Below are 16019 nucleotides of genomic sequence, written 5' to 3'. Positions count from 1 at the left end.
TGGCTGCAAGAAAGGCAAATGCTATTTTGGGCTGCATTAATAGAAGTATAGCTTCCAAATCACGGGAGGTACTGGTTCCTCTCTATTCGGCCCTGGTTAGGCCTCATCTAGAGTATTGCGTCCAGTTCTGGGCTCCACAATTCAAGAAGGACGCAGACAAGCTGGAGCGTGTTCAGAGGAGGGCAACCAGGATGATCAGGGGTCTGGAAACAAAGCCCTATGAAGAGAGACTGAAAGAACTGGGCATGTTTAGCCTGGAGAAGAGAAGATTGAGGGGAGACATGAGAGCACTCTTCAAATACTTAAAAGGTTGTCACACAGAGGAGGGCCAGGATCTCTTCTCGATCCTCCCAGAGTGCAGGACACGGAATAATGGGCTCAAGTTAAAGGAAGCCAGATTCCAGCTGGACATCAGGAAAAACTTCCTGACTGTTAGAGCAGTGTGACGGTGGAATCAGTTACCTAGGGAGGTTGTGGGCTCTCCCACACTAGAGGCATTCAAGAGGCAGCTGGACAACCATCTGTCAGGGCTGCTTTAGGGTGGATTCCTGCATTGAGCAGGGGGTTGGACTCGATGGCCTTGTAGGCCCCTTCCAACTCTGCTATTCTATGATTCTATGATTCTCTCTGGACGGTTTACAAATTAATTAATTTACTTACAGCCCAGGGAAAGCCTGGGTGAACAAGTGTGTTTTCAGGAGGCATTTAAAAAAGATGGACCACCTCCCAAACCAGCAAGACCTCCTCTGCTGATCTTACAGGTCATCTGGGTATGTATAAGGGAAGGCAGTCTGCTAGGTATCCTGGTCCCAAGTTGTTTAGGGCTTTGAAACCTGCAGAACAACCAGTGGAGCCTAATCCCATTAAATCTACTATCTCCTTCTACATTCCATCATAAGACTGGGACTAAATGCAGACGTTAGCCCTATGCTGGCATTTGGCTGCTTGCGTGGAGAACCAAAATGTGGAGGGGGACATGGGCGTGCATGTAAGTCCCACCCTTAGCATCCCCACGCACTGGGCTTCCAATTAGACCATCCCGCATTAAGCACAAAGGTCTGAAGAGAGGTTTGCGCTCAATTCACAAAGGATTAACTGGGTTCTGGGTGCACGGGGGACGCTCTAGGTAGGGCTTGTTTGCGTGCCCATGTCCCCCTTTATATTCCCCCCCTGCATGCACATAGGGCTTTTGTGGCTTCAACATTGAGCCAAACTTTCTTCCTGCTCTCCCCACCCCAACTCCCCTTTGCTTAACATCCAACTTGCTGAAGAGTTCTGGAGAAATCAAAAGCTTGCTCACTATTTTGAAACATCTGGATGATCCTAATAAAGGTATTGCCCGACTGTGGATATTGGAGCAAAATAGAAGAAAACCCAAGAACAGCTATACCAGAGAAAGAGCTGAGCGGCAAAGAAGGATCGGTAAGGTAACCAATGCAAACCATCACAGCATCAAAGATGGCTGACGTCTGCTTCCCATTGGTCTCCGTGACAACGTTCCATTGGCCGGTGGTAGAGAAGTCAGGTTGCTTCCGTATGCTGATCACTACAGTCTGAAACATTTCAGGAAAATAATCAGATGTGAAAATGAATCCAGAAAGAAGTGAACTTCTAAATCCAGTGTGTCCAACTGGGTTTAGAAAGCTAGTTTTACTAAGGTCATAGACATCTTTTCAGGCTAGAAACAAATATGGACTTTTCTACATGAAGCATTTATTGTGCACTCATCATTCCCTATCCATGGTTGTTTAGAGGTTCTTTAGGTAACAGTGTAAGCCTCCAGTTTCACTTCTGTATCTAAACAGCACTTTTGGTAAAAAAAAAAATAATTAAAAAAAATCAGAGCAAAAATAATGCAGCATTTAACTGTAAAAGTGAAAGAATCTCCTTTTTCTTTACTTATTTTGAAAGGATTTCAAAACGTCCACCTTTTTTTCAGCTTACCTTGAACTGAATGTGTTTCCGAAGATCAAAATGTTTTGTATACATCCCCAGATATTCAAGGAACCTGGCACTGGGTAAAAAGACTGGAAAATCTTCTGGGTACGGAAAGTCTGAGAAGGCCGACATCTCCTTGCAGGTGTTACTGACCAATGTTTTGTAGAGGCTGGCTCTCCCCTCCTCAACATAGTCCTATCCACAACAAGGAAGCCTCTTTACTCATTTGTCTTTTTTAAAAAAATGCAGGTATAAAAACAGAGTTGAGCATCCATTGTTTTATTTGTCTGCCTCACGTCTCAAAAACTATGTATTGTATTAAAAGGACACCAAAATTAAAAGAGCAGCCGGCTCCCTTCACAGTAAACACAGTCAAATGCAGAGCTGCGCTTTTAAAAAAGACCAGAAACTACAGACACATCTACTTCCCCCAAAGAATTTTGGTTTGGTGAAGGTTTAAGAAATCTGGTGAAGATCCCACAGTTACTTTATAGAAAGTTCAGTTTCCAGTAGTTCTAAGGGAAGGACTGAGCATGTTGTAATATAGGGTGACCACATGAAAAGGAGGACAGGGCTCCTGTATCTTTAACAGTTGTATTGAAAAGGGAATTTCAGCAGGTGTCATTTGTAGATATGGGGAACCTGGGGAAATTTCCTCTTCATCACAACAGTTAAAGCTGCAGGTGCCCTGCCCTCTGTTAAATCTGGTCACTCTAGTATAGCTCCTGCAGCTTTAACTGTTGTGATGAAGAGGGAATTTCACCAGGTTCTCATATATACAAATGACACCTGCAGAAATTCCCTTTTCTGTGCAACTGTTAAAGATACAGGAGCCCTGTCCTCCTTTTCATAGGGTCACCCTAGACAGAGAATGGCCTGAGAAGGATACCAGAATGGGTAATACATAGGGTGACCCTATGAAAAGGAGGACAGGGCTCCTGTATCTTTAACAGTTGCATAGAAAAGAGAATTTCAGCGTATACCTGATGGAATTCAATTTCAAATACAATTTCCCTTTCCAATACAACTGTTAAAGATACAGGAGCCCTGTCCTCCTTTTCATATGGTCACCCTTGTGAAACGGTAGTGTAAAAATGTCCATTTAATGTTAATAGATACATAAAGAACAAATGATACGGCTGCCATAATTTCCACTCTAACAATAATCTGAATGTGTTTATTATTGTTTGTTGTTTATTCGTTCAGTCGCTTCCGACTCTTCGTGACTTCATGGACCAGCCCACGCCAGAGCTTTCTGCCGGCCGTTGTCACCCCTAGCTCCCCCAAGGTCAAGTCGGTCACCTCCAGAATATCATCCATCCATCTTATTTATTTTAACATATGATGCCCATTTCTTCCTCCATTTTGTTCTTTCATTTTTTTCCTGCCCATTCATCTCATCTTGAAGCTTTTGACAAAGTGCCCATGATGTTCTCATTAGCAAACTAGCTAAAAGTGGGCTAGACGGAACAGCTATTAGGTGGATTCACAGTTGGCTACAGAATCGGACTCAAAGAGTGCTTATCAACAGAACCTTCTCAAACTGGGGGGAGGTAATGAGTGGGGTACCGCAGGGCTCGGTCCTGGGCCCAGTGGTCTTCAACATTTTTATTAATGATTTGGACGAGGAGGTGCAGGGAACGCTGATCAAATTTGCAGATGACACAAAATTGGGTGGGATAGCTAATACCCTGGAAGACAGAAACAAACTTCAAAGTGGTCTTGATAGGCTGGAGTGCTGGGCTGAAAACAACAGAATGAAATTTAATAGGGATAAATGCCAAGTTCTACATCTAGGAAAAGAATCCAAATGCACAGTTATAAGATGGGGGACACTTGGCTCAGCAATACTACAAGCGATAAGGATCTTGGAATTGTTGTAGATCACAAGCTGAATATGAGCCAACAGTGCGATATGGCTGCAAGAAAGGCAAATGCTATTTTGGGCTGCATTAATAGAAGTATAGCTTCCAAATCACGGGAGGTACTGGTTCCTCTCTATTCGGCCCTGGTTAGGCCTCATCTAGAGTATTGTGTCCAGTTCTGGGCTCCACAATTCAAGAAGGAAGCAGACAAGCTGGAGCGTGTTCAGAGGAGGGCAACCAGGATGATCAGGGGTCTGGAAACAAAGCCCTATGAAGAGAGACTGAAAGAACTGGGCATGTTTAGCCTGGAGAAGAGATCGAGGAGAGACATGATAGCACTCTTCAAATACTTGAAAGGTTGTCACACAGAGGAGGGCCAGGATCTCTTCTCGATCCTCCCAGAGTGCAGGACATGGAGCAATGGGCTGAAGTTACAGGAAGCCAAATTCCAGCTGGACATCAGGAAAAACTTCCTTACTGTTAGAGCAGTGCAAAAGTGGAACCAATTGCCTAAGGAGGCCGTGGCCTCTCCCATACTAAAAGCATTCAGGAGGCAGCTGGACAACCATCTGTTAGGTATGGTTTAAGGTGGATTCGTGCATTGAGCAGGGGTTGGACTCGATGGCCTTATAGGCCCATTTCAACTATACTATTCTATCATTCTATGATTCTAAGTTTCATGTGACTTGGCCGTGGCCTTACTAGCAATCAACACAAAGTGCCCAATACCATTTTTCTTTTTCTTTACACCTCTCACCCTCCCATCTGTGTCACACACTAATGCAGAAAGTAAATGAGTGAGACTAGAAAAGATACAGGTTGAGCCGGGCTTGTAGAGCTCCATCACACCAGCGATATCGCACACTCACCATGCCTTGTATGCAGTTTTTCACCCTGGTACTCACATGACATCGTCCATGTCCTGAACTCATTTCACCTCTTCCCCTCCATGTTTGGTTTCTTTTTGGAGCGGGGAAAGTCTGGAATATTTTCCCTCCCTGCGAAATAAATGTGCTCCTCCCTCCCATGTATTGCTGTCATTGTGTTCTATCTGACTATCCCATTCTTTGTTGGGGGCGTGTGTGTCTAAGGGCGGTCTCACTAACAAAAAAGGAGGGCAGGGTGGTTCTCCACTCAACCATGAAGGGGGAGGGAGAGAGGTCCCATTTAACTCTATGTTCTTACTCCTGAGTAGGCATTTTCACCTTAAAAGAAATGCAGAAAATATACCCTCCTTGCTAGCAGCTGCCTCATTTTTAAAGATCAAAAGATCAAAATTTGCACAATGATAGCTCTTAAGGAGGGTTGTTTTTATACTGTTTTTATGTTTTTTAAATTTTTGTATACTTTTAACGTTTACTATTTTTAATTGTTGTAAACCGCCCAGAGAGCTTCAGCTGTGGGGCAGTATATAAATGTAAATAAATAAATAAATAAATAAATTTAGCCACCCCAAGTTTGAATCAGAGTGGTTCATCCCTTGATTTTAGGGAATTTTTAAAATGGAAATTTAAAAATGCTTACATCTGCACAATTTTTAAAGATAAAGAGATAAAACCTGGCATAGTGATAGCTCTTAAGTAGAGCTTTCAGCATGCAAAGGTTGAATCAAGTTGGTACATATGATTTTTTTAAATGATTTTTTTAAATTTCCCCACTCAAACCCATTTTCCTGATAGTTCACAAGTGCAAAGAATCGATCTTCCTTTCCTTTGATTATGTGAAGCCGGGCATCTTCAAGTTCATAAACTACAAATCCACTGGTTCCCTTACTCAAGAGTAAATCCCATTGATTTCAAATGCATTTACATCCAAGTCAGACTAAAATCAGATGCATGCTTACCATTGAGTAAACCCCATTGAACAGAGAGAGACTTACTTCTGAGTAAACAGAAGTAAGACCTCAGAAGTAAGAATAGGGTTGCAGAGCACTTCTTTTAAGTTTGCTGTTTTAGACTTAAAAAAAAAAAAGCTTCTGAGTGACCACACTATTAAAAGTCAGTTCTATATGTGTTTACTCAGAAGTACGTCTCTCCCTGTTCAATGGGGTTTACTCAAAGGCAAGCATACATCTGATTAGGATTTATTTATTTATTTATTTATTTATTTAAGGATTTTTATGCCGCCATTCAGCCAAAAAAGGCTCTCACGGCGGCTTACAAAAGTATTTATTGACAGTCCCTGCCCATAGGTTTACAATCTAAAAGACATGACACAAAAGGAAAGGGGATTGGGAGGGAGGAGGAGGAGGGGGAAAAGGAAAGCAAATTCAGGCACTACAATCTTAGTTGCAAAGTTCAGCAGTTACAGTTGACAGCAGGAGGGAGGGGGCTCTCAGCTGGAGCTGGACCCAGGCACGGTGGAGAGGTGCCTGGCTGCTGCTTCCTCCCTCACTGGTGGCCTCTCCAGAGACAGTTGGTAGCAGGAGGGAGGGGGCTCTCAGCTGGAGCTGGACCCAGGCACGGTGGAGAGGTGCCTGGCTGCTAATTCCTCCCTCACTGGTGGCCTCTCCAGAGACAGTTGACAGCAGGAGGGAGGGGCTCTCAGCTGGAGCTGGACCCAGGCACGGTGGAGAGGTGCCTGGCTGCTAATTCCTCCCTCACTGGTGGCCTCTCCAGAGACAGTTGACAGCAGGAGGGAGGGGCTCTCAGCTGGAGCTGGACCCAGGCACGGTGGAGAGGTGCCTGGCTGCTGCTTCCTCCCTCACTGGTGACCTCTCCAGAGACAGTTGACAGCAAGAGGGAGGGGGCTCTCAGCTGGAGCTGGACCCAGGCACGGTGAAGAGGTGCCTGGCTGCTGCTTCCTCCAGGATTGCTCTGCCCAGCTGGGAAGAAGTCCCACTGAAGCTAATGGGGTTTACTTTTGTACAGACATGTATAAGATTGTGAATACATATTAGGGTGACCCTATGAAAAGGAGGACAAGGCTCCTGCATCTTTAACAGTTGCATCGAAAAAGGCTGAGCCCCGCCTCCTGCACCACTCACTGTGTATCGCCACACTCCGCCAATGTCATCGCTCCTCTCAAAGCAGGTAGGCTGCAGCCCTTCATCCAGGCAGCCTTTGATAGATGCCAGTCCACTCACGCCTGCCCCAACGATGGCTACTGTCTTGGTCATGGTCTCTTGAGGCACAGAAGAGTGAAAACAAACACTGAGATGTTTTAAAGGATAAGTCTGATGAATCACCTCACAGTGGTTGGTCAGGTCTTTCTTTATTGAAGGAGTGTATGCTGTTAAACCACACCCATAAAGCTCAATTTCTGAAGTGTATGTACACTCTCAGTCACAGGATGAGCCCCACATCACGTGTCTAATGATGTGGCCCTTACATTCACGTCTCTCTGCCAACATTCATCATTTGCTCAGTCTCTTGTAAACTGAGAAGATTCCAGCAGGGTGTACTGAGAGGGATGAGAGGGGATGCAGGGCCATTCCATCAGCCCAGCTGAAAAGACCACATCATTTTGACTTCTTCCCTTCCCATCACTTTTTCTTTGTGTGTCGTCTCTTTTTAGACGGTAAGCCTGCGGGAAGGGACACCCCAGTTTTACTGACTGTATGTAATCCGCTCCAGGAGCCTTTTAGGTAGAGGAGCAGGACAAAAATAAACAAATGTGAATGAATGAAAAATCAAACAAACAAATAAATGTGATGAAAATGGTGCACTAGATCAACTTTCCCCAACTTGGTGCCCTCCAGATGTTTTGGGCTTCAACTCCCATCAGCCCCAGCCAGCATGGGTAATAGTCAGGAATGGTGGGACCCGGTTAGAGAAGGCTGCATGAGAGCAAAGGTGGTCCACCAAGGGGATTAGGTGGTCTGTCCAGGGCCTGGGAGTTGTTGGGATTCTTGCAGAGAGTGCTAGGCTAGGGGGGCCTCTGTCGGATTCTGTCAGAAGCAAGAGCACGGGCATCCTGGTTGGTGCATCTCAAAAAGGATACTGTGGAGCTGGAAAAGGTTCACAAAAAGGCAACTGAGGTGCAATCCGAGGCATGTTAAAACCGAAAAAAAGTCAAAGTCATACCACACCTAGCTAATTGGAGCATGCTGGAAGTTGTAGGACTTTTTTCTGTCTAAACATGCACAGGTTTGTGCCCTAAAATGATCAGGGAGTTGGGTCAACACCCCTATGACATCGGGTCTGCAGCACGGGGCACCACCAGGCGCCGCACCGCCGCGTTGGCGCTCCTTCTGACCATCTACAGCGGAAGCAGCACAGCTGTGGTCTTTCCAGTAGGTACCGTTGCCACGGCACCTGCCCACCCAAGGACACACAAGGCAGTTTCGGGGCACCTGGGAGCATCCGTGCCCCCTCTTCCAAGCTTAGGGTTTGTTTGTTTTTAAATTAGCCTCTTTAGTTCTCCCCCCGCCCCCCAAGCTGTAAATGCAAAGATCATATTTACATCTAAATGGGGAGGAGGAACAGGGTGCTCCCTCCCTGGCGGAATTTCTAACCCCACCTTTAATATATATTTTTAATAAGGGTCCACAGAGGCGCTGAGCCTTGCTCCAAGCTAAAAAAAAGTCTGGGTAGGTGCCCAACTTTTTTAGAGCGGAGCGTTTGGTCTTTGGCCCTGGATCTCTTTGGAGTGGCGGCTGCGTCATGTAGATCACCTGCCGCCACTCCGAAGCTGCTCCGGGGAAAAGTGCCCGTCTAGACAAGCCCATGGCTCTCATAAAGCCATGATACCTCATGTCTCTTTTCCATTTAATTTCAATCACATTAGAATTAAAAGAATTGCTGGTAGAGTTGCCATAATTTTTTATTGGTCTTTTCCCTGTGTTTTTCGCATAATAGCTCTGACATGCAGAAATCCAGCAAGTGAGGTAATTCCTTAACATGGTGGTGGAAAAGCCTCCACCCTGATGAATTTTTGATTGGGATACAGCTTTTAAAGGCACTGGAGATCTGCAAAAGAAAGGTTGGCAAACTGAAATCCAGTTCATTTCCAGGATGAATAAGTACCAGACTTTTTCATGTTATAACACCATGTTTTTGCCTTTCCCGCCAACTCTGTCCAGTCCTTTAAGGAGGCCTACTTAACATTTTGAGAATCCTGTACTGAAGTGAATAGCTAAATACCAGGCCCCCGTCTTGACGGCGACGCTTTGGCGCTGAGGCGCCTGGCTCCCGCACTTGCGTTCCTTCCTGGCATCTGCACGGGAAGGAACGCAAGTGCAAATTTCACCACGGTGCTGAGGAGGAAAAGAACGAGGGGGCAGGAACAAGGCAGCCAGAGAAGGATGAGGGAAGGGATGCTGGGCACCCGAACCACCTCTCCTCCCCCTCCCCGTTTTTAATTTTTAAAGAGGAGCCAGTCAGTTCCTCCTCTCCCCTCTCAATTTTTATTTTTTATTTTTAAAAAGGCACAGGGCCCCTTCCTCTACATTATTATTTTCCACAGGGCTCTCCTGAGCTCCACCCCCTTCCCTGTCCAGCCCATGGCAACCAATCAGGGGGTGCCATGGGCTGTGATAAGCCTCCGCTGAAAAGGCGGGGTAAGTGCCCCACTTTTTTTTAGTGGAGTTTCCAGGGTTTGCCCCCGGATGGCTTTGCAATGTCAGCTGCGTCATGTAGATGACCTGCAGCTAATGTGAAGCCACCCAGGGGCAAACCCTTCACATAGACAAGCCCCAGGATGTGCAGTAAATATTTGCTTTCTGGATTTAGAGAGAAAGTTGATCACATGCATATTTACTGTTGTATTTCCTTTTCATGAGTATTTTTGCCAATCTACTTGTCATATTTTTAAGACTACAAGGGTGAGTAAGTTGCACACAAGAGGTACTCAATGGGACCACTCTCAAGTTATTATGTAAGGGAGGAATTTCCCTACGGCCAAGAAAAATGCATTTTCAACAGGATACACAAGTCAGGCAACATAACTGAATGCGGATGAAGACAGTTTCATCAAAGGGACACAAGGAAGCTTGTCCGCATGCTATTTCAGCCATCAAGCCCTGTGCCTGCTTTGCCAGAGGTGGTTGGTGCCCACCGGGGTTGGTGGGATGAAGGACAGGGCAATTAATGGTAGGTGAAACCAAGGCTCACAGTAGGTAGAGCAGGAACCCCTTGCATGGGAAAGGTAAACTGAGGCAAGCAAACTTAAAGATTATGATTGCAAAAGCAACATTTTGGAGAGTGTCTCTCACCTAAGCAACACAAAAGCAGTCCTATTTCAGCAACAACTCCTGTCACGTAGAAAAGGCAAAGTAACTTTAAGATAGGGTGACCCTATGGAAAGGAGGACAGGACTCCTGTATCTTTAACAGTTGTAAAGAAAAGGGAATTACAGCAGGTGTCATTTGTATGCAAGCAGCACCTGGTGAAATTTCTTCTTTATCCTAGCAGTTAAAGGTGCAGGAGCCCTGCCCTCTTGAGCACAAGGTAAATCCACTAGATAGTTCATAGTAGTCTAGCTCAGGCTACAACTCCCAACAGTCATAACCAGCTTAGACAATGGTGAGGGATGATGGAAATTGCAAGCCCAAACAACGGGAGGGTCACAAGTTGCCCACCCCTGCCTTATGTTCTTAAAGGACAGGACATATTTATAATTGTTTAACACAATGAAGTTATGTCTTTAAGTGTTAAGGGAAACACGCACACTGTAAATTTAAAACCATCTATTTTTTTTTAAAGGATACTGTGACAAGTGTGAGAAAATCCCCGCACAGCACACAGCAGTAAGAAACCAACTCAGATTTGTTGCAATCCCAAATGCAAAAGTATTTCTGGGATACTCTTCTCCGTTGCAAGCTGTCCGGTTGTTCTCAATTCAGGGCAGGAAAGGGGAGACCAGACACCCCCCCGCCCCCAGTTTCCTGGTCAGGACTGCAAGACATGCGGGCAGGCTGCCCAGTGGTTAACCCAATTGATTAGGGAGCAGAACCCAGCAAAAAATAATAATCACCCACTGAGTGAGCAGAAATAATTCTTTGCTCATGGGTGGGTGGGTGGCGAGGTCATCTTCACAGAAACACACTGAGGATCGATTTCAGCTTTTTCCCGCTTTTTCCTGAAATTGGCTTTGGTCTGTCAGCAACACAAGCAGAAAAATGCAGACTATACCCCTCCCAAAGGTGGGTGGAGTCCTGCCAGTCGAAATGAATGTCTGAGCGGCTTGCTCCACGCTGCCCTGTTTCCCCTGCTCAGGGAGAAGAAATGTAATGTAAGGAATATCAGGCATCTGGATGTTTCCCTACATGCCACCAGCAGTGTGCGTTCCAGTCTTTCTCCACCGAAAGGAGACTCTTGCATCACCAAAGCACCAAAGCGTTAAAGCAGGCCACCTTTAACATATCCCAGTGCAGACCAAGCCACGGTATGGCACCCTATCGCTGAAGCGATAAAAGAACAAAACTGTTTTAGCACTTTGATGATAGGATGTGGCTTTGATTACAGAGGCAGCGGGGAGGGCAGGCGGAGGCAAAACGGCAGCCCCTTTGCCACCCCCTTTTGACTCACTTGCTTACCTCTGATCCTTACATTTGAATAGCGGGCTATTCTCCCAAACCCTCCCTCCCAACCCCTCCTGGCTGCATTTTAGGAATAAGTCAAGCCTCTAATGGGATAGTTACAAATGGAAGCTGGCATTATCTGTATCACTCGTAGAATTCCATGTTCGAGGCAGGGCAATTAAACAAGAAAAGCCTTGTCTCGAAACACCCAGGCAGCTTTTCTACACAGGGCCATTAATTGGTTGTTAATCTACTTGGATAGCTTCTTCAGATGAGCATTTTATCGCATTCGCGTAACTGGTCACTCGCGGTTCATTTTCATGATGCCGTCCACCTCCTGTTCATCTCCCACTCTTCCTGTTCTTTTTTCCTTCACAATATAAGACCCAGAAAATCCAATTTTTGGGGGCTATAGCGAAACTTGCCACCATTTCCTGCTGTGTGCAGGAGAAGCTGCATGATAAAAAAGCCCACTGAATGGGCCACGTGGTCGTTGCTTGCTTCTTCTTTCTTCTTCATGTGAAGAAAGAGGAAGCTACTCGTCCCTATTGTGGGATAGAAGTAGAAGGCAAAGCGATGGGAGGGAAATGCGATTCAGCCCCCATCTGATGATCCTCTTAGTTTCATTGTAGAACTGAGATCCGAGCACTACATGAAGAGTAGTGCTATTCGTTATACCTTGCTGGCTTTGATTTTGGGCCCCAGTTTGTTTCACCACTGATGGTTCTCAGGTCTGGTGCCAGACTATCTGGGGGAGCGACTTCCGGGTGCTCCATTCCGAAGCCGCCCGCCCGTTCCTCCACGACAGCATTCTGGCTTCGCTTCGGCTGGGCGCCCGGAAGCCGCCCTCTCAGAGCCGCTGTGGGAGAGTGGCTTCTGGGTGCGGCATTCGGTGCCCCCCTTACCTTGGCGCTCTAGGCAGCCGCCTGAGTGGCCTCTATGGTAGCACCGGCCCTGATGGTTCTTCTATGGAGTGAGGACACAGTTTTGGCATACATGAGCATTTATATGCAAGATTTGGAGGGTCAAATGAATTCAGCTTAATAGGAACAATTATTGCCTATATTTATTTATTTATTTATTATTGCATTTATATCCCACCTTTTTTCCTCCAAGGAATCCAAGGCGGCATACATAATCCTCCATTTTATCCTCACAATAACAACCCTGTGAGGTGGATTGGTCTGAGAGTCTGACTGGCCCAAAGTCACCCAGTGGGTTTCCATGGCCGAGTGGGGACTAGAACCCGGATCTCCCAACTCCCAGTCCAACACTTTAGCCACTACACCACACTATCTTCCATTGTCTAGTTGTTGTTGTTGTTGTTGTTATTATTATTATTATTATTATTATTATTATTATTATTATTATTTCACCCTCAATACTATACAAAACACCTAGAACTACAGGGCATGCCCAAATTGGATAAACAATTGAACATAAATAAAGCAATGACAACAGCAAAGATTAGCAACTGGAAGAGAAAAGTGCCAAAATGAAAATGATAGTCGAGTGGTGGGGAAAATTTGCCCCCCCCCAGATGTTCCTGGACTGAAACTCCGATGAGTCCTAGCAAGCATAGTAAATGATGAGGTACAATGGGAGTTGCAGTCAGTCAACATCTGGAAGTTCACAAGTTCTCCACCCCTGCTTTAATCACTGAAAAATGCAAAAAAGAACTAGTAGAACCCAATGATCAAGAAGATGAATATACTGGAATCAGAGACGAAAGCTAAGCAGGAGCTGAAGAACAGATACAGTTAAAAACAACCTGATTTTTAATTGAAGCAGAAGGCTGAAAGTGGGGAATACGGATGACTGACTAACAGTGTAGTCTCATGCATGTCTACACAGAAGTAAGTTCCATTTCGTTCAATGAGAGTTACTTCTGGTAAAAGAACAACCAAAGTGTGGGTAGAATTTTCTGTTTTGTAGCTTATGGCTCCAGCTAAATGCAAACCCGAATGAGGATCCATTCTGCTGCCAGGACTCATCCTAGAAGAAGATGTGACATAAAGAATAAAGTTCCCCTGAGCACATGCAGAGTGGCTGTTTTCTGAGGAACCAGAGCCAGCTTATTATTATTATTATTATTATTATTATTATTATTATTATTATTATTGTCTCTTTCTCGCTCATGGTGGTTTTTCTAGACAGCCGTGAGGGGCATTGCCCCAAAGCAAAATCCCATCAAAGCTTCCTGGCCCTCCACCTCATTTCTCAGGCTTCATATTGGCTACCAGGCTCACTCCAGCCCATATTGGAAGGGGGCAGCCCCCATTGCTTTTGGAATGGGAGGGTGTTGCCTTTTTAACTGGCCCTCCTCTCATGTCCTTCGCAGCAATCAGACACACAGAAATGAAAATAAATCTGTTTATCTGTATGCAATGAAAGGCTTCGCCTGATTAATTTTTTGCATTGAAGGTAACAAATCAGGGTCAGGAATTTAAAAAAAACAACAACAACCTGCTGACAGCAGTTTTATGTGCAGATATCTACGAGTGATTATGCTGATTTCTATGTCAGCTGATTCCTGTGCATCAACCTGCTCTTAAAGACACAACAGCAAGCCGGGGCATTTTTTCCTTGTCAGTTGGCTACCCAAGTCCTCCATTTTCAATATGCCCTGAATAGGGATCCAGAGAATGCATTCTGAGAAGTTAGTCCCTATCCACATGCATAGATTTTTAATCAGGGATGTCCCAACCCCCCATATTCTCATTAAGTTGCCCCTCTCTTACCTCACTTTTCAACCCTTGACAGAATCTGCAGAGATTTCATAAGCGTGTCAGCCAGGAGCTGCAGAGTGATTTATTCGTAACCCAAGCTGCAGAATATTGGAGACACATACTGGGGAACTTGGTGCAAGACAGTGGGAAGGAAGGAAGTCTTTTGGCTGCCACAAACACCCAGTTTGGGAGAGAATTACATAAGTGAACTTTGGAAGCTGGCACAGTCAGGCTGTGGAAAGCAGCCCTTTGATCACTGTCCAGATTGAACTTAGTGAACGCTTTTTCGAAACTTGAGGTTAGGGGAGAAACTGACTCAGATCTGTTGGGCAACTTCTTTGTTGTTTGGATGGGACTCTCACACCAGATTAGGCTGCCAGAGTCAAAGTGCTAAATAATAACTTGTCTGGGAGGGAAGGATGATCTCTAAACTGGTTCTGCAGCCCATGTGATACTCAGGAGTTGCCAGCTTTTGTCCAGAACCTTGAACAGCAACTTGGATGTGCAGATATTAGTTCACAATAATACTTCTCCCTGTGCCATGAAAAGTTTCACCTCTGACAGCAAAACTAGAAACTTATGGATGTGCCTGTATGTTTTTCTAGTTGAGGTAAAACAACAACAACCCACAGCTGTGGGTGGGGTGGGGTGGGGTGGGGGTGGTAGAGGGGCATTTTCAGAGGGGGAAATGGCATAAAGGAAAAGGACAAACCTTTCCAAGCAGCGATGCTCCTTATCCAGAAAGGGTCCTGCTGTGGCTGCTGTTTGAAAGCATTTAACTAGAAATGACCAAGATGCATCTCTGTCATCATGTCTAGTTTGGCCCTGATTCTTGCATACCAAACTGCTGTTAATGTCTCAGAAGTAACCCAGGCTAAATGCCTTTCTTTCTTTCTGACCAGTTGGCACTGCCAATTCTAACTGGATGGGCTGTAAGCAGCCTTACACTTGGACATAGGAAGTTCTCAAGTCTTCCTGAAAGGAAAGCCACAGTCCAGAGAACGATGTGACTAGCTGCATCATCCCAACTGAATTTGGAGTCAAACAGCAGCCTTGCTTGATATCCTAAGATCTCTAAGTGGTTTACATTAAAACAAATACATGAAATACAATATAAAAACCAATGTAAAAACAATATTAAATAAAAATACATTAACAGCCTTATGAGAACAGTAGAACAGAGCAGTGTGGTTATAAGTCAGGGAGCCTGAGTAAGCAGATACGTCATCAAGAAGTGTCTAAAGCTTGCCACAGTTTCCACCTTGTGGACCACAAATAATAATAATAATAACAATAATAATAATAATAATAATAATAACCCGCCTCTCCCTCTGGATTGAGGCGGGGAACAACACCAAACACACTATAATACATAAAATTTGTTAAAAGAGCATATAAAACTAATATAATATTAAAATAACAATCACAGCATCTTAAAATTCTTAGGTTTAAAATTCATCTGGGTAGGCCTGCTGGAAGAGACTAGTCTTTATGGCTGTCTTAAACTTAGAGAGAGCTTTAAGCTGACAAATCCCCTCTGGCAGGCCGTTCCACAGTCTGGGAGTGGCAGAAGAAAAAGTCCTCTGAGTAATAATTGTCAGCCTAGTTTTGGCTGACTGGAGGAGTAAACCTTTCCCAGAGGACCTGAGGGTGCGGGGCGGATTGTATGGGAGAAGGCGATCCTGCAGGTAATCTGAACCCAAACCCTGTAGGGCTTTAAAGGTAATGACCAATACTTTGTACTTCCCCCGGAAACTAACTGGCAGCCAGTGAAGTGATTTTAAAGTTGGTGTAATATGGTCACCCCTAGGTGTACCGGTGACCAACCTGGCTGCCATATTTTGAACTAGTTGAAGTTTCCAGACTAGGCACAAAAGTAGCCCTTCTGCCCATTGCAGAAGTCAAGCCTCGAAGTTTCCAGCGCATGCACTACCATCTTTAGGACTTCCAACTCTAGGAAGGGGTGCAGCTGGCATATCAGCCGAAGCTGATAGTAGGCACTCCTGGCCATCACATCTATCTGGG

At 45.2% G+C, this 16019-nt stretch overlaps 1 protein-coding gene across 1 annotated transcript in view; it reads right to left on the bottom strand.

Annotated features, from left to right (window-relative positions):
* The window catches only part of FMO1 (flavin containing dimethylaniline monoxygenase 1), a 30588-nt gene extending 16343 nt beyond the window's left edge, over positions 1-14245 (bottom strand). The window contains exons 1-4 of the mRNA XM_063133485.1: positions 14007-14245; positions 6790-6926; positions 1945-2133; positions 1391-1553 (exon numbers count right to left, since the gene is read on the bottom strand). Coding sequence (XP_062989555.1) covers positions 1391-1553; positions 1945-2133; positions 6790-6921 — 484 coding nt within the window. The 5' untranslated portion in view covers positions 6922-6926; positions 14007-14245. The remainder of the gene's footprint in view (positions 1-1390; positions 1554-1944; positions 2134-6789; positions 6927-14006) is intronic.
* Between the last annotated feature and the right edge of the window lie 1774 nt (positions 14246-16019).

The sequence above is a fragment of the Elgaria multicarinata genome, chromosome 1 (genome assembly GCF_023053635.1).
Source record: "Elgaria multicarinata webbii isolate HBS135686 ecotype San Diego chromosome 1, rElgMul1.1.pri, whole genome shotgun sequence".
NCBI lineage: Eukaryota > Metazoa > Chordata > Lepidosauria > Squamata > Anguidae > Elgaria > Elgaria multicarinata.
The sequence above is the reverse complement of the archived record's forward strand: the minus strand, read 5'-3'. Positions and strand labels throughout refer to the sequence as shown.